At 31.0% G+C, this 26,669-nt stretch overlaps 1 protein-coding gene across 3 annotated transcripts in view; it reads left to right on the top strand.

The window, feature by feature from the left end:
• Nucleotides 1-26,669, top strand: part of LOC123261072 (zeta-sarcoglycan) — a 224,082-nt gene that overhangs the window by 16,482 nt on the left and 180,931 nt on the right. Inside the window, exons 1-2 of one of the 3 annotated variants that reach the window (XM_044722548.1) lie at nucleotides 22,955-23,349; nucleotides 23,472-23,655. In XM_044722548.1, coding sequence (XP_044578483.1) covers nucleotides 23,479-23,655 — 177 coding nt within the window. In that variant the 5' untranslated portion in view covers nucleotides 22,955-23,349; nucleotides 23,472-23,478. Of the gene's footprint in view, nucleotides 1-22,954; nucleotides 23,372-23,471; nucleotides 23,656-26,669 lie in introns of those variants that run through there. The other 2 variants (XM_044722549.1, XM_044722550.1) reach the window with 2 other exon arrangements.

The raw sequence follows: 26,669 nt of genomic DNA, 5'->3' as shown, positions 1-26,669 counted from the left end.
TTTCATTATTATCGTTCTCAGAGATTTCCAATATATATATATATAGGTTCATATAGATATGCGTGCATATATGCCGACATATGTACGCTCGTCTTTGAATTGATGTACATAGAACCGGGCTAATGATCGGTGTGTTGATATACCAGTGATATCACAACCCAAAGCGAGTAGATGACATGTCGCACACACAAGATTACCTCAGGGGCGTTGATGCAAATGCAAACATTCCCATGCTCGGTATAATTTCTACGCCGGTGGTAACACTGATTCTAATCGGTTTGTCTTATTGTATTGTGTTGAATTATATTGTTCTTATTGTACTTATTGTAGGGTATTGTTTGAAATTTTTTTAAGGTAAACATGTCATGTGTGACATGTATGAGATTCATACACTGAGAGAACAATTTATTTGAATCAAATGAGACTTGTTTATTATAAAAAAATCTCTTGTTTAAATACCACCAACTAATACTTATTTGACACAATTAAATTAATTTATTTGAGAAAGATATCAATTATTCAGACAAATATTTCTTTAATACTTTAAAATTATACATTTCAGCCAAATCAGATTTGTTAATTATAAACGAATGTAGTTTTTAAATGCCGATAAAGAAACCATGCTCTGTAATATAGTAAATAATATCTGACACATTTTGAGGGTTATTTATTTATTTATTTTCCTTTACATAAACCCAACAGCCAAAAGGGCCAATAACAGGCTTACTTAGATTTTTAAATGTTGAAGATTTTAACAGTGTAGGAAATTTAAGTTAATATATGGCTCTATATAAACTAAAGCTTAATATTTGAGTGAATATTATGATTAACAGACAGCTTAGTAAGTAAGGAAATAAGAAAAGAAAAAGAAATAAAAATGAATCAAAACTACATATGGAGAGTTACATTTTTTTAGTTCCATTTGTCGTAAGCCAGGACTAAGAGTTCCTAAATTAGATATATTATCAACAGTTAGGTAGTGGTATTACGCAATTTCAGAATTAGTGACACAAGAGTGCTAGGAGTGAAAGGTTGGTTATAATTACTTTATTTTTTATTTTGTACAAAAATCGAAAAATTAACAATTTTTAAAAATTATTCTATTTCACAGCAAATTTTAAAAAAGAATCATTAAAATTTATAGAAAATTTTTTATTATTATATTTAAAGTTTTTTATATTAAAAAAAATTTGAAATCGACCAAAAATTAAAACAGTTAAGAGAAAAGCAATTGTCAAAAATATAAATTTGTTTATATTTTTAAAAATTTTATTCGTTCAAACAAGAAATAATTCCAAAAACAAAACGACCGATCTTCAAAACAATGTTTTACTTGAATCAAAAGTATTTTTGAATAGATACTTTTGCATAATTTTCACTAAATTCTCTAAAAATTTGAAAATCAATGCACAGATGTTGTCATTTTGGTTAAGAAGAGGCCTTTAGTGATGCTAAACATTTAGACCTCGTTACCAAGTGATGTTACTACGCAGATAGTCGGGCAGCATCGGACGTGTATGAATAATTAATTACATTGTTATATACTGCGGGATCCTGAAGGTTTACGCCATGGAATACAAGAGCAGATGAGTAATCCACGGATCCATGGGATTAATAAATGCGTTGACTGGTGTGTGTTATGGTGGGGATGATAAAAGCGAAGGTAAACTAAAGGGTGATAAAAGCCTGGCACTTTTTGATACTGAAATGGTACTCGTTTATTTATTTACTCAGCACCGCTAACGCTAAGCCTCCTTTATTTCAACGGACTTAAATATTTAACGCTCTAGTGTTTGGATAATTAAATGAGAGTAAAAATAAAAATGAAAAAACTTGCGTTGAGAATAAAAACAAAGATCTTGCTGTTGTCTTGGGAATAATAAGTTACGGTTATGATTGTTCAAATTTTAAAACAATCGGTGGCTTCATTGTTATCTTTCAGCCTTAAATTCCGTTTGTTATATTTAATAATACATAAACTTGCTTCGAGTTAAATTAATTTCAGAGTATTTTCTTGAGTACAAATATCTCTCACGTTTCTCAGGCATCGTTTTGCCTCTCTCAAGCGCTAAGTACCTTGGGAGTGAGAACAGACGGAAGAGACTAAATACGTCAGCTTACGGATTAAGATCAATTCCAAGTAGTTCATGGATATGCAATGTCTTATCTGTAGTAAGGGTAAGAACTTTTAGCTAACTGCGCGAAATGCTATTTACATTATCCGTTGTCATGTTTTATTTCTTACAATTCACTGTCGATTTGATGAAAAAAATAATTGTTCATTAGATTTAATAACATATTTGATTATATTATTCAAGACACAAGATATCATTTCTTGAATAATTAATTACTATGTCTTAACTGATATATTTTAGAGCATTAATAAGTCTGCTGAGCCCGCTCAGACTTGTAAAATTATTCTAACACAAAAGCATGTTTAAGTTTTTATAATTTAGATTATTCTTGGACGTACTTGTAAAAGTACTCATCATTTATACTACCGTATAAATGATAATTCTGGTCATTAAAATTAAAATTATTCATTAATGCTATTTTAGTTTAGAAGCTTAAATTTTCAAATTTTGTTAATTTTTCAATTCTAAGATCATATTCCATCTATGAAAGTGCACCCGTCATTAACAATCGTATTTAATAGATTTTTTTCTCATATTTAAAACTAGAATTTTCCTGATTTTTTTGGGTTTTTTGAGATTTTTTTTTAATTTTAAAACGTTAAAGGGACAAGATTTTGGATTTAAATTCAGTGAAACAAAGTACAAAAAAATCATACTCAATCGGAATCCAAAAAATTTTTACATCTCGATAATTTCGATTTTTCATGACTTATTGCAATTTTTTTGGGATTTTTGCTATTTTTTTTAATTTTGACGGCTCAACGGGCTAATTAACGTTCAGATTCAGATTTAGTGAATTGAAATTCATACAAATCATACTTGATCTGGGTCCACAAAATTATATTCATTGCTGTGACTGCAGTTTTTCGCAATTTTTTGCCTTTTTTTGGTTTTTTGGATTTTACTCGAAATTTTGAGGGTATATGGGCAAAACTGACTTCAGATTTGAATTCAGAGCGTCAAAATATATAAAGATAGGTAGGTCCGGTCAAAAGTACTGACAACTTTTTTTTTGTTTGCCGATGTTATAATTGATAAAATACTTAAATCCAATTAAATCTAGCGTACATATATTAAGAAATATTGTACAATAATTCTTAATATTAAAATCAATAGACTGCGCACTGAAAATTGAATTATGGGAAACATTTTTCACTTGAAATAATTGACTTATTATAAGTTTCACGTATGTAAGTCAGTAAATAAATGAAAAACGAAAAAAAGCATTCGCATATAAATTATGGCAGCTCCAAATATTATTGATGATATGAGAGGAAATTCTCTCCGTGTATTTTTAAATTAGCGTAAAACTAATTTTCTTTAAATTAACATTATACATATTGTGATGAGATGTTTAGTCTCTAAAAGCCAGTTACCAGAATCGCAAAATAATGTTCCCATAAAACTGACCAGTATATTCAATTGAACAAATAAATTTTTCAGTTATTTCATCACAGCGATTGAATTTCAACGGTTATTCTCGCAGCGATTCACTGGCGTATACCAGAGTCAGACCCGTTAGCTGGAATGAAGGTAATTTTCCGGCAGTAGGAGGTAACCACAGGTCCAGACGAATAAACTATTGGAATATTGAAATATCGTTGGAGCGCGGGTAAAAGATAGCAGATAGAATATAAGAGGAAGCGAGAGCCCGGTCTGCCTATGAGTCTGTGTCCAGTAATCACCGGCGAGGGTGTGTTGCATCCCAGGACCAGCACGTGTACACTAGTATGAGCTGTAATCCGTGCTCTGTGTTGTATGGGTAAACGAGGAACATCAACCCGTGTGTGGGAATTGCCACGCGAAAAGCAATCATCTCGGCCGGACGCAATCAACCCCATGGTCCGTGGTGTTCCCGCACCTCCTGCCAAATTTCCACCTCCACTTTCGCCATCTCTTTCTCTTTCCCTTTGCCGGTCTCTGCCTTGTTCCTCGAGGCCGACACGCGTACACAAACACTCCGGCCTCCATCAGGGTCCGCCAACATATCTAATCTGTGCACGTGCAGTTTTCAGTTCTCAGTGTTCACATTTACATACTCATACTCTCCAGACTCGCTTGATCCATCGAACTGGCATTACATGCAGGATCATGAAACTCTATCCATCTCCCGTAGCAATATCTCTCGATACTCAGGTGATGATCTTCATTGAATATATGGATGAAAATAGTTATTTTTGTATGATATCAATTCATACATTCGGTTGCATCTAAACATATGTGATCAAGTCTGAACATATATAATTATCCAAGTAATTTTCATATATAAATAAAAATTATTAAATATATTAATCATTGTAACGAGTAATATTGATCATAATTCATATTTGATTTAACAATCGATGTTTTCGTCATATTTTTTACACATCTTGATAAATGATAATGTATGACTACACGGCAAAAAGAAAACTCGAAAAATTTTATTATATAATGTAACGTGGCGTTCCGTGATGAAAACTGGAAAAATTACAATTTCAGATTGTAATTATTACAGATTTTATAAGAATTACATTGTAGAATGTAATATTTACATTGAAAGCTCTGAAAATTAACATTCAAAGTTGGAATTTAGAAAAATGTTATTTCAAACTAACAAAGATATTTTCATGACCAATTGTATATATATAAATTAAAGTTTCATGCCTTCTTGGTCAAGTGACTAGTGAATCTAATTCAAGATAACAGATGGACATTCCATCTTCCCACATGGTCAATAGACATCCTTTCTTTTCACATAAGTTCGATGGAAATCCATCGAACTTAAATACTAGTAAAGCTGGAAACTTGTGGTATCTGTTCGAGTTATAAAGATGTTAATTTAATGAAAGAAAATGAAAGAAACTAAATGAGAGCAAAGACAAACCTTGAAAAAATATATGGGGGTTAATTACTAAGCCAGGAGTCGAACCTGGATCTGTTGTCGTGAATTAGACTCACTAGTCACTTGACCAAGAAGGCATGAAACTTTAAGTTATTTCAAACTATAACTTTTCTAGTTTTGAATACGACGGGACAATTATTACTATTTATAATGTAATTTTTCGAGTTTTCTTTTTGCTGAGCATGTATGTGTGACCACTTGAAACTATATAGGGTAGAAGTACCGTTTGTGGCCACTGTACCGTTTATGGCCATTTATTGTTCAAATAAACACTAGAAATGAATTTATATTAATAAACCATTACAAACTCAATTTGTTTTAATATAAATTTAATAAAACTCAACAAAAATATGGTTATAATATTATAATTTTTTATAAATTAATTCAAATGTTAACTGGCCAAAAACGGTGCTAAGGTGGCCAAAAACGGTACTTCTACCCTATGCTTGTCATATCAAACCATATATTTAATACCATGTATAGTTTGAACAATTTGATCATATGAGATCATATATCTGTGACTATAAGAGTATAATTTTATGGAACCATATTTTGTAGATATATGACTATTTAAGACCATATAAGCCTGAATATAAAAATATGACCATATATGAGACCATGCATGTATAACTTCTGGTGATAATAAATGTATGATCCGGATCATATATAACCATGTGTAATTTTATATAAATTAAACACCGATAAAAAATTTTATAATTGAGCTCAATTTTACATTTTATGCATCATTCATATTTTTATTTCATGATCAAATATGTTCATACTCGACCAAAAAATCATATCCCAGCAAACAAAACTCACAATTTTCAGGGAGTAATTTAAATAATTCATTTTTTTCGTTTTTTGTTATTCCACCTCGATTAATTCATTCGTTTATTTATTTACCATTCCGGGTTTTTTAATTTTCCGCAACGGATTACCGCAGCATAAAGTGATTTGATTGACAATGTCTGTATGACACGCGAAAACGAGTGTCGAGTTTGGTGTTTGGTGCTGATGTCGATGGGCGCTTGCGTCGGTGCATCAAGAATTAACGGCGAAATGCGTGTCATTTCTCATTACCTCGCGGCGCCGATCCACCTATTAAAATCGATCAGACGTGATTTCGCTCAACTGACGTCATACTAAGTTTAAACATGCTACCGCGGAGCTGATGAGCATTCCACTACTACACAATCCAGCCCAACCATCACCTATCAGCTAGCCGACTGTAGATTGTATGATGAGCCGCAACATATACACTATTATCAAAGCTAAGCGGGTGCGCTTACTCTTCGCGGGTTTATCCTTCATATTATGACACATTTACACCTCAAAACCTTATCCAACTCAAGTATTCCTTCATTTTGTTTCCAGTCGCTAGCAATAACTGTCAGGCTTTGTGTTTATTTTGATTTGTATCAAATCCAACCAAAAATTATAATTTGTAATCATTTTTAAAAATGAGTATGAAAATTAATTTATTGTTTTTTTTTCTTAATCGAGTGATTGCAGAGTGAATATCAATTTTAATTCAAAAAATTATTTTTATTTAGCTGTAACAAGTTTCATATGTCATATCATTACCAAATATTTTAAATAATTCACCTTGAATTGAAATTTGTAAATGTTAATTATATTTTTTCAAAAAAATTATATAAAATTATCAAAACATTTGTGACCATATAAAAATTGTTTTCCATAAAACTGCACAACTTTAAGGAAGTTCGAGCGAATCTAATGTAAAAAATAATTTCCAACTTTGAGCTTTGAAATTAAATATACGTATAAATAAATAAGTCATTTATCTAATCCCAAAATTTAAAAAAGATTCACCGTTTAGTTACTTAAATAATAAATTTTAAAAATCACATATTTTATCTCCTTATACACGGGCTCTTATGGCGGATAAACTTTTGTCGAGACTTTAATTATTTTTTTCAATATTAACCTCCCAACTTTAACGGATAAAAAACTATACACAAGAAACTTGGATTATTGCAAAATATAAAAACAATTTAATAATAATACATTACCGATATAATTTTTGAAATATTTAAAGTTAAATTTTATGTTTGTAACTCGTTTATCATCAGTCATTTATTCGAATAAAGATTTGACAACATCGCGTCAACAGCTGAGAAAAAAGAAAAGGATAGAAATATAGTTACAGAGAGAGAAATGTTTAACTCACACACTCATCCGCGTTTCAGTTATGGGTATAATCAAGCGTGCTATTGCCAAATCTGTTTATTTATTCCGGCAAGTAATAAATACCAAAGTCATTTTATTACTTTACTTTATTAAATAAGTAAAAATCATCAATTATTGAATTGTTTAAATTATTTCAAATTAAAATAAAGAATTTTGACGGATATTGGGAAAACTAAAATTAAAAAAAAAATTTAACACCATTTTGACTCATTAGTTACGCTCAAATTTCCTTAAGCTTAAAAACTAAATTTTCATTTTATCAAAAACTTTAATTGGATCGCATCCGCCGGCAAAAGTGATAGGGACGATGAAATTAGCTCGAGATCGGCAATGTGCGATAGATTCCCATGACAAACGATTCTTGGAAGTAAAGACATTAAATTGATGATCTGTTACACGGTCTAACACTCGGCACATACTTAAGTTAACTCGGTACTCATCTGAAATAGTCATCTTCTTACTTTAGGATCGCGAAGAACTACAGCAGCACGTCAGCCGGAAGTCACGTAACAGACTTTCAATTTCCGGTTGTGCTTCTGAGAATCATCGCTTCCCTTATACATCAGAGTTATACATTACAGGGAGAATCCTCGCAATTGATTACTGTTTCACGGGGGAACAGTCTTGACATCTGCATATTAAGCACCGAAACATCCTTTATTCTATTTTTATTTAAATTACTTTGCCAGTCCTATTCTGGCTCTTGCTATCGTCCTTCTATTCCGTCGAAAAAATATATTTCGGGAGTTACTTTTCGTTGATTAGCATTCACGGAAATAACAATTTAATCTTAACTCAATATCCTAGGGAAAGTGACAATCAGGCTTGTAAATTACAAATATACAAGCCCCGGGGGAAGAGGGAAACGGAAATTTGTGAATTCTCTTCTCATTTCTCGTGATTCTTCCACACAAAATAGCCACCTATTTTTTAATTTCAGTCTAGGGCTTTAATAGAGATACTAGAAAAAAATATTCCAGTAAAAATCTCTTGAATTTACAATTGTACTACGCTGATAGATAAATTAATTTTAAATAATTTAAATTTAACATGTCTAAAACTGTTAAATTTACATGAAAAACATTCAAGCTTAGCGTTAGAAAATTTGTAAAGTTTTGTATGCTGTAAATCAAAGTACCACAAATTAATTTTGTCAATTGCTTAATTATTCGCTAATAACACAGCACACTTTGACCCCGATTATCGATGCCTCAACAGTTGTGTTTGTAATAGTAATTAAGCTTAATTACAATAATTACAATAATTGATTACATGCCACCTACCCCTAATTTCACATAATTCACACTTGATTCTCAAATCTTTTGGTTAAATTAAACTAAAAAAAATTTTGGCAGTATCAAAACATTTTGACCAAAATTTTACAAAAATAAAAAACTAAAGATTAATATTCATTAATTCAATTATTTTCAAATTTTAATTAACTGCACAGTAAAAAATTTTGTGTCATTGCGTCAAAAAATTTTGTGTTAAAAATTTTTATGTTAAACATTTAACACTTTTTTGTGTTGATTTAACAAAATAAATGTTAAATTTACTCATGAAAGTGTTAAATATTTAACACTAAAATTTTTGACGCAATGATGCAAAATTTTTTACTGTGTACTTGTTCTATTTTTATGTCGAAAAAAAATTTGATGCCGGGTTTTTGGTAAAACTAATCCAATTCAGTCTTCGAAGAATAAAGCTTGCGTAGATGATCGTTTGAAAGGAAAATTGCGTTATAAATTATAAAAAGTATCTCGAGAATTTGAGTTATAATTTAAGTGATTTGTGGGTAAAAAAGAGTTAGATTATAAGACAAATATGATCGGACAAACGATATTGCGATCAGCAGCAGGAAATTCCGTCATTGTCCTTTCAATTGGTTCTCCGTACACGAGATTCGATATAGAAATTTTGCAGAGGATAATACCCAGTCTCGCATCTAAGATGGAAGCTCCTTACTGAGAATCATAGGATCCTTAATATATAATACTTTCTTCTAGAGCGTTTATATATAAGTGTAGCTATAGGTATATATTATATAGATTTGAACACCAGGATGTAGACCGTGAGTGTACAAGGGAGAGAAGGAAAAAAAAGCTATCTTACATAATACTTTATGTACCTCATTGCTTCAGCTAGTTATTTTATTTTCTTCTTATTTTTTATTTTTTCCGAATTTCCTTCCCTTTGGATTTTTTATCTTTTTGTTGGCAGGCAAGTCATTTAAAAGTACGGACGAGGATGAGAGTAATGAGCAAAGAAGGTTGATAGGGTACGGATTTTTAGATTTTTTTCTGTCCCGGAAAAAACCATCAGCGTTATTATGTAATTTTAATAGAGATTAAAAAAGAACCAGGAGCTAAAGTATTATAGCACGTAATAGAGTGGCCCCGTCGTCGAGTGTGCCGGCCAGATATCGTGTAAGTTGGACTTAAACTCGGGTCTTATACTGGCACCGTGTGAGGGCCATCTCCAAACCTCCTATCCCGGAGCTAAGTCACTAGAAGAAAAGACTTTGGGAAAAAAGTTCGGGAAATAAAACGAAAAGGGCTTGGGAGGTGAACCAGGACCAGGAGCTTGAGCTGGAGCAGCTAAAGAAACTGGATATTCTCGACCACTCTTTCGGGATTTAAAGAGAATCCTCCTTTTCGTCTTTGGCATTTTCTAACTGTACCACTTTTACGACGGATATCGTTAGCTTCGGACTCGAACTACTCCGGACTGGGTGAGGTATAACGACTAAAAGAGATATCATGTTCAACAGGCTCAACTTATTCTTCACAAATCCGGACACTTTATTATTATAACAATCGATTCTGAGCCAGTGATTGTCATTATTGTTATTATTATTGGTATTAATGTCCGCTAGGATACACAATACCGATTTTCAATTAATTTTAGTTCTTTTTTTGTCAAAAACATTTTTATGTTACGTTAGAGGATTTTTGGATTTATTAAATCTTCATTTAATATAGAATTGAAGTTTAAAAGACATTAATGATTTTTAAGTATTATAAAAATATCATTTGGCTTAAAACTATCTAAAGTTTAATTTTAAAAAAATATATAAACAAAATAATTATTTTTCTTGTTTAAAAATTGTAAAAAAATCAAAAGCAATGATTTTTCGCGTAAAAATATTTTTTTGTTATATTAACATAAAATTTTTACTAATATAAAAAAATATAAACTCCGCGAAAATGACATACGTCGTTAAAGAATTTTCAACTGAAAACATTATTTTAACAGTGGTTAACTACATTCCACGGTCTCGTGTGTTAAGCGTGTCACTGTCATTACCCATTAAGCTCAGTGTCTTGAAAACTTAATATTAAACCCTATTAATCGATGTCAATTGAATAATTTACTCTGATAAAATAACCAATACCATCCACCTCGTAAATTTAAATTGTAATGAAATCAGTGATGAAACATTCAGCATTAATTTTCTTTAAATATGTACTCCTGATAATGACACACGCATAAAAATTATTTTATTGAAATAAAAAAAGACGGGATAACTGAAAAATATATTCTGGTAACAAATGAGTATAGTTATAGTAACAAATCCATTAGTCGCATTAACAAAATGTTTCAAGTTGTACTAACAAACCAGTCTGTTAAATCACCAAATCAATTTGTTGTCCTAACGAAATCATTCTATTGCAATAACAAAACTAATTTGTTGCTAAAATATTTTCCAAATCAGATATCACTGATTATAGCATATTTTTAAATTATGGATTCTTATAAAATTTAATATAACTTTTAATGTAAATTTATTTGTTATTTTAATAGAATAATTTTGCTGTTTCAACAAAAAAATTTGTTATACCAACTAAATTATTTTGTCGAATCTACTTAAAGATTGTGCTATAGTAACCAAATTGTTTTGTTGTTATAATATATCAATAACTTGCTATAACCTAAATTTTGTTATTTTAACATATAATTTGTTATCCCTATGTTAACAAATATATTTGTTACTAGAACATATCTTAGGTTATTTTAACAAAATTTTTTTCTGCGTGCAATTATTCAAAATTTATACAAAGATTGAGACTAAAAATAGTTAATTGATAATGAAGTCTGCCAAAGAACTTGTAAATAAATGACAATTTTTTTTCAAAAGAATAATTTCAAAAATTCATGAATGAATCTTGGTAACTTTGATGAGTTGGATTTTTTTCTGTGAATAATTTATTGGAATAATGTGATTAAAAAGTGGAAAAATGACAAAGCTCGGGATTAATGAAAAGTGTAATAAAAAGTGAATAATATGAAAAGAAGATGATAAATCGAAGTGACATGACTAAATGATGAGACGTTATCGCGAGTATTTCACAGTTACCAGTTATCGGTTTATCAGTATAAATCTATTTAATAGACAGTGGATAATCATGAAGCGATCGTCATTTAGGTCGTCGTTCATTAGGTTATCATGTTCGAGGCGTGTCATGATTCAATCATGTAAAGTCTCTTGATTCAGTGCAGTATCTACATACAAAACAGGATAATAAAGGGACGCTGATGGTTATACGCGCTGCATAAATCGCTCCCAGATTAACGAGGAGTTGCGAATACCAGTCGTTATAGTTATAGTCATAGTCATAGTTATGGCTATAGTTATAATTCTCCTCTGATTAACAGTCGGTGAGCTCAGAGGAGAAGTAAGGAACAACCCAGTCTTCATTATAGTTACTATATTAACGATCGTATATGTTGTACTTGATTATTAATAACAACTCCGTATAATTAATTTCAGAAATTATAAACTACAATAAACTTTGAGGTGTGTTATGCATGTAATTATTAAATTTTCTCAGCAAATTTTCTGTTATACAGTTGATTAGTTTTAATCTGTAATATAATAAGCAATGAATATACATTTCTTGATCTAAAAAAGAGTAAAATTCTGAAGAGAATATTTTCTTTGGAAATTTTTTTTATTTCATATTTTGCACGCCTCATAGCGCGAAGCGCGTGAGGTTGTGCTTTATACTCGACTCATCAAGATCAAGCAATTTTGTGATCTTTAAATGCCTCTATCACAACCATATTACACTTATTTAATAATATAAGTAGATGTATACCGAAAAATACTTAAATTAAACCATCTTTTACTTTTTAAAATCATTTCATGTTGTTATTTTGAAAAAAAAATCGTTTTGAAAAAAATTTTACGTGGACGTCCGGATGTCACCCCATTTTGGATGTACCAACGATTACTCCCGAACAAATTGATATTTCAAGACCGGGCCTTTTTTATTAGTTTAAGAATTCGATGAACTGGGTCCGTATTTCATATCAGTGGCCTAGCTTATGTATTTTTTTTTTTAATTGAATTTTTATTAAAATTCATGGATGCAACCGTACAAAGCCAAACGAACTTTTCTTATTTGTCACGTGAAAATTATGGCGCCTCTTGATCAAGCTAGATTTTTTTAGACTGCGTGCGCATATGACAAGAAAAAGAGCGGCGATATTTAAAAAAAAAATAAAAAATACTCTAAGAAATTACTTAATTATAATTTTTTTTTTTTAATAAATCACACAATTAATTTTTATCTTAAAAAATGATTGAGCGTTATGAGGCGTGCACTTTTGGATTTTCCAAACTTTTTTTTATTAAATTCGCGAATTTTTTGAATTAATTCAAACTGAATTTTTCCAAATTTTGAAAAGAATATTTTAAGAGCCAAAATTTTGAGCTATTAACTATTACAAGAATATTTCTTGTATAATTTTATATTAAATTTGGAAGCTTACTTTAATATCAATTTAATCTAATTGGACTGTTACAAGCCAATAGATTCGGATTTTATAAAGAGGATTTACTTTGTACAAAAGCTAATATAAATTAAACAAAAAATAGCCAATTTACAAAATCGCTGATAGACAAAAGTAAAAAAAGAAGTAGCCGATAGTACAAACAATTTTCCCCGTAGATTGAAAATTTGAGGTGTACCGGAGCACCTGTTTCGCGGTTTTAAATTGCTTACTAATTTCGTTCTCAATAACGTATAACGGATGGACGGAGCAATAGGCAAAGCGAAGGGGAAGAGAAGGACCACGTACTGAGTACCGAGTGGTGAACTAGTGGGTCATCGATACTCTATCTACAGTCTAGAAACCATTGATTCCAATTTAAAAACTAATGCAGTTCGAGCGAATCTACATGTGCAGATATCAGTCTACCATCAAGCCCATCTACCACTACACTGATTTCGTTTTAATAAATATAACAAGAATTAAATGTATCGCTACCAGCGATACATTTCTATTTCAATTTCTCCGCAAGTTATCTTTTTTTCTTCTCTTCTGTTTTTATTATTTTCCTATGCGCCAGTGCATTAACAATCCCGTAATAACCAAAACTCACCGGGCGTACGCAAGAAAGTACTGCAACACATACCATCGTACCATCAATAATAATGATAATAATAACAATAACAATAACCATAATAACAACAACAACAAACAATAACAACAACACATGTGTGCCTAAAAAACATTATTTACCGAAGCGAGACTGTGGGTTAAGTGACATTGATTTTGATCGACTTGTGCTGTTGACGCTTGGCCTCAAAATAGAATTGTTTTTTTATCTTCAACTATCGATTCGTTCTGTTAAATATTACAAATGTTTTTCTGTTGATGACATGACCTCTGCTTTTTTATTATCTATTTGTTCTCAGTGAACTATTTTACATTTTAAAATACTGTTGAAATATTTTTGAAATTTTTTCTTTTTATTTAAAAGAATATTATTCAATAAGAATGACTAGCAATCTTGCAGCCACTATGTGACTGTTGTGACTTGTGAATTAAAAAAATTGAAATTTAAATAATGACTTTTGTTACATTGCACTGTACTTTCTTAAATATTGACGTTTTTAAAGATATAAGCTCATCCTGATGATACACTCATCAAAAGCTTTCATTTGAGTACCCACTTGCATTTTGATATATTTTTCATATATTAATATATATATATATATAAGCATATAAAATATATGAAAAATTGATGTGGGTACTCAAATGAAAAGTCTCGATAAGTATAATATCGGGATGAGCTTATATCTATAAAAATTGTATTGCTTTGAGATCCTTGTAATAATATAATTAATCAGAATTGAGAGGATGTAGGATCTTAATAAAACACTAAGAAACTTTATTATTTAGCGACGTTTCGTGCACTTTATTTGCACTTCCTCGGACTATCATAATATACATCTTAGCATCGTCAATCTAATATTACGTTCCTTGTCACAATTCATACTGTGTCGATCACGATAAATAGTCACAATTAAATTAATTGAAATGAGCACAAATTAGCTGACAACAAAAATAAATAATTCTATTGACGACTCCAATAGTCTCGATACGAAACGTCGCTAAATAATAAAGTTTTTTAGCGTTTTATTAAGATCCTACATCCTCTCAATTCTGATTAATCTATAAAAATGTCAATATCTCACAAGATAAAAGGTCATTTCTTAATTATGTAACTAGAAATAGAGCATTTTCGAATGCAGCCTTAGTATTTATTATAATAAATTGACTATTGATGAGAATGAAGTGAAACTTTGAAAAATCATAAATTTCACTAAAAAAACCGATTTTATCATATGACTATCCTAGACACAAAATTTTTCTTATTTTCTTAATAATATAGATGATATTAATGATAATTCAAACGTCTCTTATTAACTCTTAATAAATATTTATTAAATCATCTGATGTTAAAAAGAAACCATTAATAATTAATAATATTTATTAATTAATGATTAAAAAATTCTTCTATAAGTGTCTATAACAAGACAATTTATTTATCGAGACCTGAGACTCGGGACATCTGAAAAAAGTATAAGACGCGTGGCTGCGAAGATAAGGGGAAATGAAGGCGAAATGTTGCATAAGACTTTGGTGGTACCTCGCCCGAGAAACTGAAGATAGGACGGAAGAAGCCTCTGGGACGAGTGGTGGAAGCGAGATGAGATGAGAGGACAAGTAATTTCCTTGAAAGCGTGAGAAGCGTGCATAGGAGGTTCACTTCCAGGACACACTTAGTACCCGGGTGGAAAGGAGGAGGGTGCAAGTTGTATATAACATAAAGTCCCAAACTCGAGTTAAATAATATTGATGGCTAACGGAAATTGAATGCCATTAAAGTCTAAAAAAATTTACATCTAAAGTGCATAAATAATATTTAACGTATTACGCGAGTGAGTTCCGTTTTCATTTAAATTTTGCTCGTCTGTACTGTACTACGTTATGTATTTTCTATGTCATATATTAATCCAGCCCATAGACAAGGACAATTTTAATTTTTAATATCTCGAAAATATTAAAAAGAATATTCGATAGACGGGTGGATTTCCAGGGGATAGTTTATATTTATGGTATTACATAACTTCAAAGGTTCTATCATACTGGATGCTTCTACCCAGAGAATTAAAAATGAATATTTTTAAAATATAAGTTTTCATTGATGTGTACTTTACTTTACGATACATATATTATACAGGGACTTTATTTTCCCGCTCCCGGCATATATATTTTTTTTTTATCACAATGCCAGTGACAACGAGACGTCGAGCTAAATGTAGTAACTGCGGAAACAAGGCCGCGTCCTGCTCGAAACGTTTGGCTCATGTAAATTTTCCGGGACAACCAACTACCAACGTAACATTGGACAAATGCTGAAAAATGACCGGCTTTAAATATGCGAGTGTACTAACGGCGATAGGTGACTGGGGTATTATACATATAAGCTCTTTCAATGCTTAAACTTTCTTTTAAAATAAAACAAATTTATCTTCCTTTTCGTTTTTACTGTTTTTTACTAGTAAAGAGGGACCCAAAAATTTTTTGTTTTTTTTTTCTAAGATTTTTCATTGACGTGAAGAAAAATACTTTTTTATTTTTTTATTCAATTATTTGTTCACTAATTGAGGAGCTGATTTTCAAAAGGATATCTTTTCATTTTCGATTAATCGAGACAAAAAACTGGTTATCTTCAATTATAAATATTTGTATTGAACTTTTTTTAATTTAGCTATAAAGTACTATCGGTTATGAAGCTGCAATTCGATTTTTATTTGTAAATCTTCATAATTCTTGAAGTAATTAATATTTAAAAGTTTAGAAAACTGGTCTTTTAAAATATGAAAAGATACCCTTTTGAAAATCAGCTCCTAAATTATTATCATTAATATTTTTTTTTAAGATAGTTAAAAATTTTATCCAGATAACTTTTTATCATTAAAAAAAAAAAAAAAAAATATTTCCACCTAAAAAAATAATTATATATTATCTATACACGATCAAATTTAAATAATTTTCTAAATTTACAAAAACAAAAAACTCATTAAATTTCAATACACCTCTGTGTAAATTAATAGAGAATTTATTGAAAATAAAAAAAGACATATAAGTTTTCGATTACCGAGACAGAGCGCAGGACAAATAAATGATTAATTGAAAAAATAGTTGTCATTGAAGTTTCACTGTACCGAATGTTTTTATTTTCCCGAGAACAGCAGCACAGGTACATACTATGTTGGTTCTATTTACTTTGTACTGGCGCAATTTGTAGCCGTATTTTTAGATTTTTTTTCTACAGTCAACTCGATGTTACTGTTACTCATATGACAAGTACTGCAAAAACGACTCGAGTATTGCACGTTAGTGTTTACTCAGAGCTTTTAAATCTGTCATTTAGCTTAGTCATTTTAATAGAACAAACTATTTTTATTTTCGGCGAACCCCTTCTCACTTCTCAATAGACACTTTGTCGAAACAATTATTTTCTCTTTTTACAAAAAAAAAAAAAAAAAAAAAAACAATAAAAAAATGAATGAAGACCAGAGAAAATTGTCTCCGACAATATTTTCCCAGCAATTTACAGAAGATCGGAAAAAGCTCAGTCTGGGATTTAGTATTTAGTCTTTTTGATCCCGCAGTGACAACATGTGTGCAGCGAAAAAATATAAATTAACAGCGGAAGCTCGAGGTAACCAATAATAACAAACAGAAGAAAAAAAGGCCCACGGGAAAAAGATTAAACGCGACAGAACTGCCGTAAAGGGTAAACTAAAATGAGGAAACGTAACTTGGGGCGGGGCGCGATTAAAAAAGGGGCAGGCGGCCTGGCCTAAGAATTAAAACCGCCAACACTACGGTTGTGTAATATAATGCTAAAGATCCAGAATTTCTTTCCAAGGTATCATTATTTACTCTTAAATTTTTTATTTTTATTTTTGTTCTCAAACTTATTTTAGTCTTTATTTATTTTAAAAGTTATATCCAGTTCTTGTTATTATTTTCACCCAACTTTGTGTTCCGGCTGCTCACAATCAGTAATGGGAACTTTTTAGTTCCTCATCATACATCTAATCCCGCATATAGTATTCGCGCGAGCGCATTCTCATTTCGATTATTTCCATTCTCTTTTTTTTATTTTTTTATTTCTTAGCTTACGTTTGAGGAGACCGATTGAAGAGGCTTTTATACCCAGCCACCTTTATATTACTAGACCATTTATTATTGTGCGTATATGTGTGGGTGTATATTGACAGCGGTGGAGGTGTCAAGGAGAATTATGATGAGAATATACGCGGCATTCGCGCTTGAACCATTTCTGCATTCACATGTTTTTTGCAATTCTCGCATGGCTAAATTAACGTCACTCTTTGACCTCGTATCCCATATTTTTCTTTCATTTCATTTCCAATTACTTTGCATTATCAATAGACACTCAGCTTCACCATTTATTACTAGAGATATCAATTTATTTTTATAAAAAAAGTAAAGCGCTTCTGGGGAAGTTGATTAAATAAATTTTACAAAATTATTATGGAATCAATGTTTAGAAAAATTGGGTCAATAAATTCTGACTAATAATTAAATCAAAGGTTGTATTCAAAACCTTCAACAGATGGCGTATGATCGCTGAATCGTCTCCATACGAGAGTTAACTTTGAGGTATTAAATTTCAAAATAATAATTATATTTTTGTTTATAGTCTAATTAAATTTTTTAACAAATTTTTCTTTTAAGATTTATAGAAATTTTATATGCTATTTTTCATAAGAATATTAAATCAAATAAAATTACTTTTTTTTTTTTCTTTAACCCCGCTTTTCAGACTTCTGTCTCGATGGGGGTCCGGCCGAGACCGGAGGGGGACTCCAGGCTGATCGGTACATTTAGTTTGGTAGAATAAGTTTGGCGGTATGACATACTTTTTCAGCCTGGAGAGTAATGCGGCGATGGGCCGACTTTGGGGAAACTGCACGCCTTTGCCTGTACCCCACCGGTAGCACAGGGCTTGGGGAAACCATCGAAAAACCCAAACCTGTACAGCCTGGCGTGAGTTACGAGCACCGATGTTAACTGAAAATTAAATTTTCAGCTCACACCGGGATTCGAACCCACGCCTCACCAGTCCCAAGCAAGCATGACAAGCGTTGTACCGCTTAGCCATGGGACTGGCTAAATAAAATTACTTAATTTTTATAGAATGTTATTTAAGCTCGATGGACAAGAATCATTAAATAAATAAATAAGTACAAAAAATACTTTAAATTTTGAAACAATGTCAATTATAAAATCAAAAGAGTATTTTAAAAATTGACAAAAAAAAATTTTGTTTACTTTTCTCATGAGCTTTTCTATAGAAAATTTTTAATTTAATTAATTACTATACTAATTTTTGTTTAATTGACATGACAAATATTTTCCAAAAAATTTATAAAAATCAAAAATTGTAGTAATAATTTATTTTTTTTCAAACATGATCACATCTGGGCATTAGAAAATTTTTTTACCGGTAGGGCATATTTACTTAATCGAATTTTTTTTGAACAAAGTGAATCAACCATTTTCCATCATATTTTTTTGTGTGCTTCAAGTACTATTGTGAAATAGTATATTACACACCTGTGGCAAGAAAATGAGAAATGTCTCAGAACACATATATGTTGCCCGAGGCGAAGCCGAGGTCGACATATATGTGATCTGAGATATTTATTATTTTCCTGCCATAGGTTTGTATACTATTTTTCTGTCCGACAGAGGCGGAAAGCGGCAATTTCGTTTAGCGCAGTGGGCCGAAAGTTGCCACTTTCCGCCTGGAGGGCAGAAAAACTTTTTTCTCACCTCCGGGCGGAAAGCGTCAATTTTCCTCCCGCTGCGCTAAACGAAAATGCCGCTTTCCGCCTCCGTCGAGGAGAAATAGTATATTACACACCTGTGGCAAGAAAATGAGAAATGTCTCAGAACACATATATGTTGCCCGAGGCGAAGCCGAGGTCGACATATATGTGATCTGAGATATTTATTATTTTCCTGCCACAGGTTTGTATACTATTTTTCTGTCCAACAGAGGCGGAAAGCGGCAATTTCGTTTAGCGCAGCGGGCCGAAAGTTGCCACTTTCCGCCTGGAGGGCAGAAAAATAGTATACACACCATGGGCAGTAAATAAGAAAGCCTCAGGTCACATGTTTATTGACCTCGGCTTCGCCTCGGACAACAATTACATGTGATCTGAGACATTTCTTATTTTACTGCCCTAGATGTGTAATATACTATTTCTTACTACGCCGGTCGAAAGTACGGGGTTCCCACTGCGATTTCACGGCAGAAAGCCTCAGTTTTATGCCGTGATCAAGTCGCGCATGCGCCTTACGACGGGGAGCCGAAATAATGTATTATACAACAAAGTTTTCTATGAAATAAACGTATCTCCCACCGGTGCAATAACATTGAAGTATCCTAAATTTACTATCATAAAAATTGAATAACTTCGTTTTATCTAGGACAACAGTCAGAATTTAGTATTTTTAAAATGACACGAATAAATTTTCGAGTAAAATAGGTTTTGAATATTTTTTAGTGAAAATTTGTGTATCTATAAAAGAATCTTCAGTGAGTTGACTTCGACTGAATCTTTACATAATTGATGTAGCATTGAAAGAAAAAGTATGAAAAAAAATTTTGAATATTGAACACTTATATCAAGAGTATCGAGTGACATTTGAATTTAAAAATAAAATAAATAAGGGCAGTGAAAAGGGTTAATGAACCCAGAATTTATAATGCCCGTTCACAAATGTCATTTATTTTTCCGTGAAGGGTCGAAAGGGTAGGATGAGTCCTTTGGAAAGCATAGACAGAGTAACCATCTGAGGAAGCTGAGGCAGGCAGAAGGGTCGAAACGAGTAAAGATGGGTTTGCTTAAGGGTAGAGCTTTAAGTTGTTCAAATATTCATCGAGTCCAAAGCCTGCGAAAAGTAGCTATACATTAAAACGCCCAAGGATTTCAATGGGTTATTCTTCGCCGTAATTTTTTCCACCAAACAAATTTACACTAATTATTTCTGCATCATAAATTCTCCCAATTAAAACTACTAGAAAATGAAAGTTTGTCTTACAACAGCAGCAAAGAAAATCGGGCATTTGCAGAGCGCAGCTTTTGCGAGCTTACAGAGATTTTTATGGTATAGAAAAAAAAAGAGGAGGTTTTTTTTTTTGTTAAAATTAAAACACAAAGACTCTTGTACGAAAAAACACGACTATTTCACTATTTTGAGTCGAAGGAGAGAAGGAGTAGAAACAACGACTAAATATAAGGGTGAGGGGAAAAAAAATTTAAAATACCGAGCAGAGCGATGAAGGAGGTAAAGAGATATCTCTTTGCTCGTAGAAGTAGTGTCGATTTTACATTTTGCAATTTCAATTCCCCTGGTGTGTACTACTATTCCCATTGTTTCGTCTTACTCGACTCCTCCGATACTCTGTTCCGAGCTGCTCCATACTCGCTCCAAGAGAAAACGTTCATCCGCGAATTTGTCTTCTATCTTTATCCGAGATTGCTTCCACTTTTTCCCGTGCGATTTTTCCTTCAGTAAAAATTGTCTCTTTTATCCCTTAAAATTGTTTGTAAAAAGCTTTTCCTTGGTAAAGTTTCCTACTTTTTTATATTTTTTCTCTGTATTTATCGTTATACCAAATCATTTCTAATTAAAATCCTGAGAAATTATAGTCTTCAAGTTAAGTAAATCAACCGTGCAGTGAATTTTAATACACAACTGTTACGATTAGAAAATTTATATGATGCTCCAAGATTTTTTTAATTATTATTATTATTGTAAAAAATTTACAAAATGAATGCGGTGGTTGATTTTTAATAAATTTAATCCCGCTTAATAAAAAAAAACTTCGGGAAGTAAATCTTTTACTGCGTTATTAAATAAAAATAAAAAAATAGTTTTTTAGCTGAATAAAAATTTATTTTTTTCGGATTAAAATCCATATTCACTCCCGACTTTTCACAGTGAACGATTATTATTATTTTTGCAAGGATAAATTGATTCATAAATTGAAAAAAAGCGTATATAAGTGAATGAAAAAATAAAGGAGCCGTAATTCTCCCCGTAGAGGTTTAAAAAACTTTGCTGAAGAAGGGCGTAAAAGGGATGAGTTAGTGGGAGAAAAGAATGTTTATAGTAAAAGTAGTAATTATTATAGTAACAGTAGTGGTAGTATGTAGGGTAGTAAGTAAACTATATAATAAAGGAAGGGAGAAAAGCTAGTTCATGCGCAATAGTTACCCACGTGAGCCCGCGAATTCGTGAGCCCGATCGTCAGGACTTTATGGTGTTCAGTGTCGTGCGCGTTCTCGTACGCGATACTCCTCGTCGGTCACTTACACCTATACCGTGGATAATATACACCTCATAAATTAAAAATAATAAATTCACTAAAAAGACCTAACAGTGTTCGTTTCATAAGCGGCAAATATAATTCAAAATTCATCGATCTATTCATTTATAAAATTAATTAAAAAACACAAACATGGATGCATTGTTTTCTGATGTTATCAGAGAAAATTTAGACTTAGATTTATTTATTAATTCCGGGAAAATAACAATAATAATTACTTTCAATGTTGAATTAAATACAAAAGAGTGACCGTCGGACAATAAGAGTAAATTAATTATAAACGACAATGAATAAAATAACGACCGGTCAATGGTCCTCGGTCTCGGTAAAAAATATTATTTTTATTTAGCTTTATTGCGGGTAAAAATCAAATATTTTTGATTTTAATAAAAATATACAGGAATTTAAAATAAAAAATGAAAACTTTTTACGTCAAACCAATAGCCGATGGATTAAAGAGAAATATGTAGAAATATTATTGGTGACACGTGTCAAAAAATGTAGATAAAAATTTTTATTCACACATAAATTTTATTCATCTGTAATAAATCTATCGTAAATCGTTAAATGAAACAGTGAAATAATGTCACTATACATTTATATAAATAAATTTATTTAGCGAGTAAAATATAAGGGCGGAAAGAATAGAATAAAAATGAATTTAATAAATAAAAAACCGTGGCTATTTAAGTGAATGTGTTAGTAAAAGATTTATTATCGGTATAGTGTAACCTGGGATCTACTTGTGAATTTTTAGTACAAAAGTGCACGGTATTATTTTTTTATTAACTTTATTTATTACTGTCGCGAATATATTAACTCATAAAATCATAGTGAAAAGTAATTTATAGTTCAATTTTAAAATTTTTAATTTAAAAAATTCAACTAAAGGAATAATAAATATTATATTAATTAAATTAGTAATTTGAAATATTTACGCTTGTTGAGTGATCGCTTAGTTTTATATAATATATTATATCATATTTTAAGTAATAAATTTCGTTAAATAGATGAAGTACTTAATAAATAATAACAATGATGTAAAAAGCTTTAATATGCAGTGAATGTTATCAATATTACGGTAGACGTCAATATATATCTACACAAAATATTTATAATCGATTGCGCGTCGCAAAGTGATTAAAATATTTGCATAATGGCATAAGATGAAAGCAAGTATTTAGCAGATTAAAAAATAATAAAAAATGTTTGAGCTTTAAATAAATAAAAACTAAAAAATAATAATAAGTTTGAGTAATAAAGCCCGGTGCTAAATAACACTAAAGTACGAACAGAACGAGTGGAAAAAAATTACAATAATAATAATAAAGTTGTATGAATATTAATGTGCGGAATATAGGAAGCGTTAATTAAATAGTGCATAGGTAATGTAACGAAGAGTTAAAAGTAAATAAAGTTTGGCTGTATAATTAATGCAATTAATAATTACACGTTGGTAATGCTTAGAGTTAAAGTATGTAAGTGATGTATGTAACGTGTGATTCAGGTTGACAATGGCTACGTCACCGACTTTGAGTATCGCGGGGACGAGGGCCAGAGCCGCGGCATTGCTCGCAACAACAGCCACTGGAACAGGAAGTACTGATAGACGTGTTGTTTTTATTGCCAGTTCACCCGGTGCTAGCAGTCATGACACCAGGACTTGGCCACATAATTGGACGCCCACCACCGTGAGTTTTTATTATTTTATTACCCGCTCTTTAAAATTTTATTTTCTTCCTTTCTGCCGGTATATTCTTTGAGGGACTCACTTTTTATCGCTCTTTTTATTAATTTATCTGGAATTTTAGTTTATTGGAAAACCAAAGGATATTTTTTATTTATAGGGTAGTTATTTATTATTTTATTGAAAAATTTATTAATCAACTCTTATGCTTCAGTAAAATTAAAAACTCTCAAACAATTTTTTCAAAAATTTATTAAAAATTTTTGTGATGATTTTACATTTTTTTTTCTTTAATTAAAAATTAATTTTTCATTTTTTTAACGTCTAATTAATTTGAAAAATTTTTTACAATAAACTGAATATTTTTATTCTTATTAAAAATCATTCAAAATTATTTTTTTAAGTTAATCGTTCTTAAATTAAAGTGAAGTCGATAAAAGAATAGTTAAAGTGGATTTTCGTGTTTTATTTTATTAATATTGATATTAATAAAATCCAATAGCGTCGGCAAATGTACTTGTATCTTTGTATCAGTAGGTTATATATATATATATATATATATATATATATATATATATATTATATCCTAGCACCCGGCAGAGTGATAGGGGTAGGTAGTGTAGAGTGTAGATGTTTCGACATTGTGACCTCGAGTACGAAATCCGGCTCTCAGTTACCGTCAGCTATCTATCTCCCGATGAGTATATCGCAGCCTCTACTACTACATCTACGTCTACGTCTACGATATACATGGTTATATATGGACACTAATACATGATAGGGATAGATGAGTATATATATACATATATACATATATCTTCAACACCGTTAGAGTGTATCGGGTGTGCATGTTGAAGGCTTGCAGATGCGGGATGAGTCTAACATGGAATGTAGATAGAAATCAGTACCAGGATCAGTCTTTAGTCCAAAGGATCAAACTTAGTACCGACGCTGTATCTCATTACACGTGTATTTTACTGCCGAAAAATTAATTTTTAAACTTTATTTTACTGGTAAAGTGTTTTTGTTTTAACAAGTTCCATATCAAAATTTTTAAAACAACAGCTGTTTTTTTTTAAATGATGTTATTTCATAATTATCACATAAGATAACTACATCTTCTAAGATATTGCTAAAAGCATTTTCTACAACTTTTTTTTTTAAAAAATTCAATTTTTTAAATCAAAAGTTTGAATTTTTAATAGTACGTACTCTTGATAAAATATATATAATGAAAAAAATTTTTTTTACTCGAAATTTATTTATTGATAACTTTGATAAAAACAATAAATTCCAAGGTAATCAAAACTTTTTTAATAAATTTTTTTTTACCAAAAAATTGCGATAAATAATTGTAAAAAAAAAATTGAGAAATAATTTTTTGACAGTTCTGCGTATGCATACCTCGGAAAAAATTGTAAAATTTAGTGGCTTACTCTGAATTCCAGGCACTTAACAACTGACGTCTATCAAAACTATTAAACTAAAAAAAATGTCCCGTAAAAGAAATGAAGCAAAAAAACGGAGGGTAAATCGGGATCCGGATATTCCTCGGTCTTTTTGCTTTAAATTATTATTATTACTATTACTATTTTTATTATTATTTCTAAGCTTTTTTATTAGCGAGGAGGTTTTTTTCAGGAGACTTTCCTGGAGTTTCTCTGGCAACCTCTATTATCCATCGTATTTTTATCCGAGCACCGTTAGACCATTCATAATCCAAGGCTTCTATATCATTCCATATCAACTGTTTTGTCAGTTCTAGACACACTTTTTTAAATGAATGGGTTTTTGTCTCCTACTCTTCTCATTAAAATAAAAATTATAAGTATAATGCACCGCGACCTCTAATAATTATATTTCATTATTAAATAATAACTCATAACAAAATAAAGAAAACAATAGGCATGTATTCCGTATATATCTTTACATTTATGCAAACCCACTGTTTTGATAAAAATAATTTTCACCCATTTCATATCACCACTATTGTAATTTATAAACAATACCTTTTATTTATCTTCCCTTAATTAAATTAAGAAACATTCGCATTGTTTCGCTAGTCGACAGTCGACCTTTTTATTTAGCTCCATGTCCAAAGTAACTAACGAATTTTAATTACGAAAGAATTAAGCCCCTAAGCACAAAAAAAAATTTCTTGGCTCAAGAACAATATACTTACTTGCAGAATATTTTGAGCAAAACTTTATTATTTAATTTTTGAAGATCAAAATTTTTTTGACTTAAATTAAAATTTTTTTCTGATAATGAGTCAGCAAATAATTTTTGATAGATAAATTTTTATCACCATTAATTTAAAATTAAAAATTATTTATTAACCAATTGTACGTTTTCTAAAAGCCAAAGTTTTGATTGCTCGTCACGGTGATTGCTGATCGTTTAATCCTGGAAAGTAATAAATAGTTTAATTGTCAAGTATTGAGATTAGACGTGAAGTATAAAAAGTTAAATTACAGAACAGAAACATTTAATAACGATTTGCGGGAGTAATTAAATTAAGATTTGTCGTTAAAAGTTAAGCCCGACAAAACGATAGATAACTTGAGTTTCCAGTGCTCATCTAAACTTGGACGACACTTTAACTCGATTCAAGTCACAGCTAAGAGATGGACTCGCATTGGGAACTCCGAAATTCTTGGATAGATACCCTGGAGAGAGAAAGAGAGAGAAAGGAGGACAAGGACTGCAATCTCCACAGCAAGGTAATAGATAGAATGGATTCACGTGATCTAGCGGGTCTTGGTTAGGATGGTGGATGATGGGTTAAGCCCCTTCTCTCTTCCTCCTTTTCCGGCAGCCGAATGCTTGAATGGAAAATGGGAATTGGTCTCTTTGAAGTCTGCCGAGAGTTCTGCCTATAATCTCGCTAATAACTCTTCTCTTTCTCGGTTTTCTTTTATCTCCTTCAGCTCCTACTGTTTTATTGTCATACATTTTTGCGGGACTGTCTAGTCCTCGCTAAGAATCAAATTATTTTTATTCATCGGCTATTGTCGC

Source organism: Cotesia glomerata, linkage group LG3 (assembly GCF_020080835.1).
Source record: "Cotesia glomerata isolate CgM1 linkage group LG3, MPM_Cglom_v2.3, whole genome shotgun sequence".
Classification (NCBI taxonomy): domain Eukaryota; kingdom Metazoa; phylum Arthropoda; class Insecta; order Hymenoptera; family Braconidae; genus Cotesia; species Cotesia glomerata.
The sequence above is the reverse complement of the archived record's forward strand: the minus strand, read 5'-3'. Positions and strand labels throughout refer to the sequence as shown.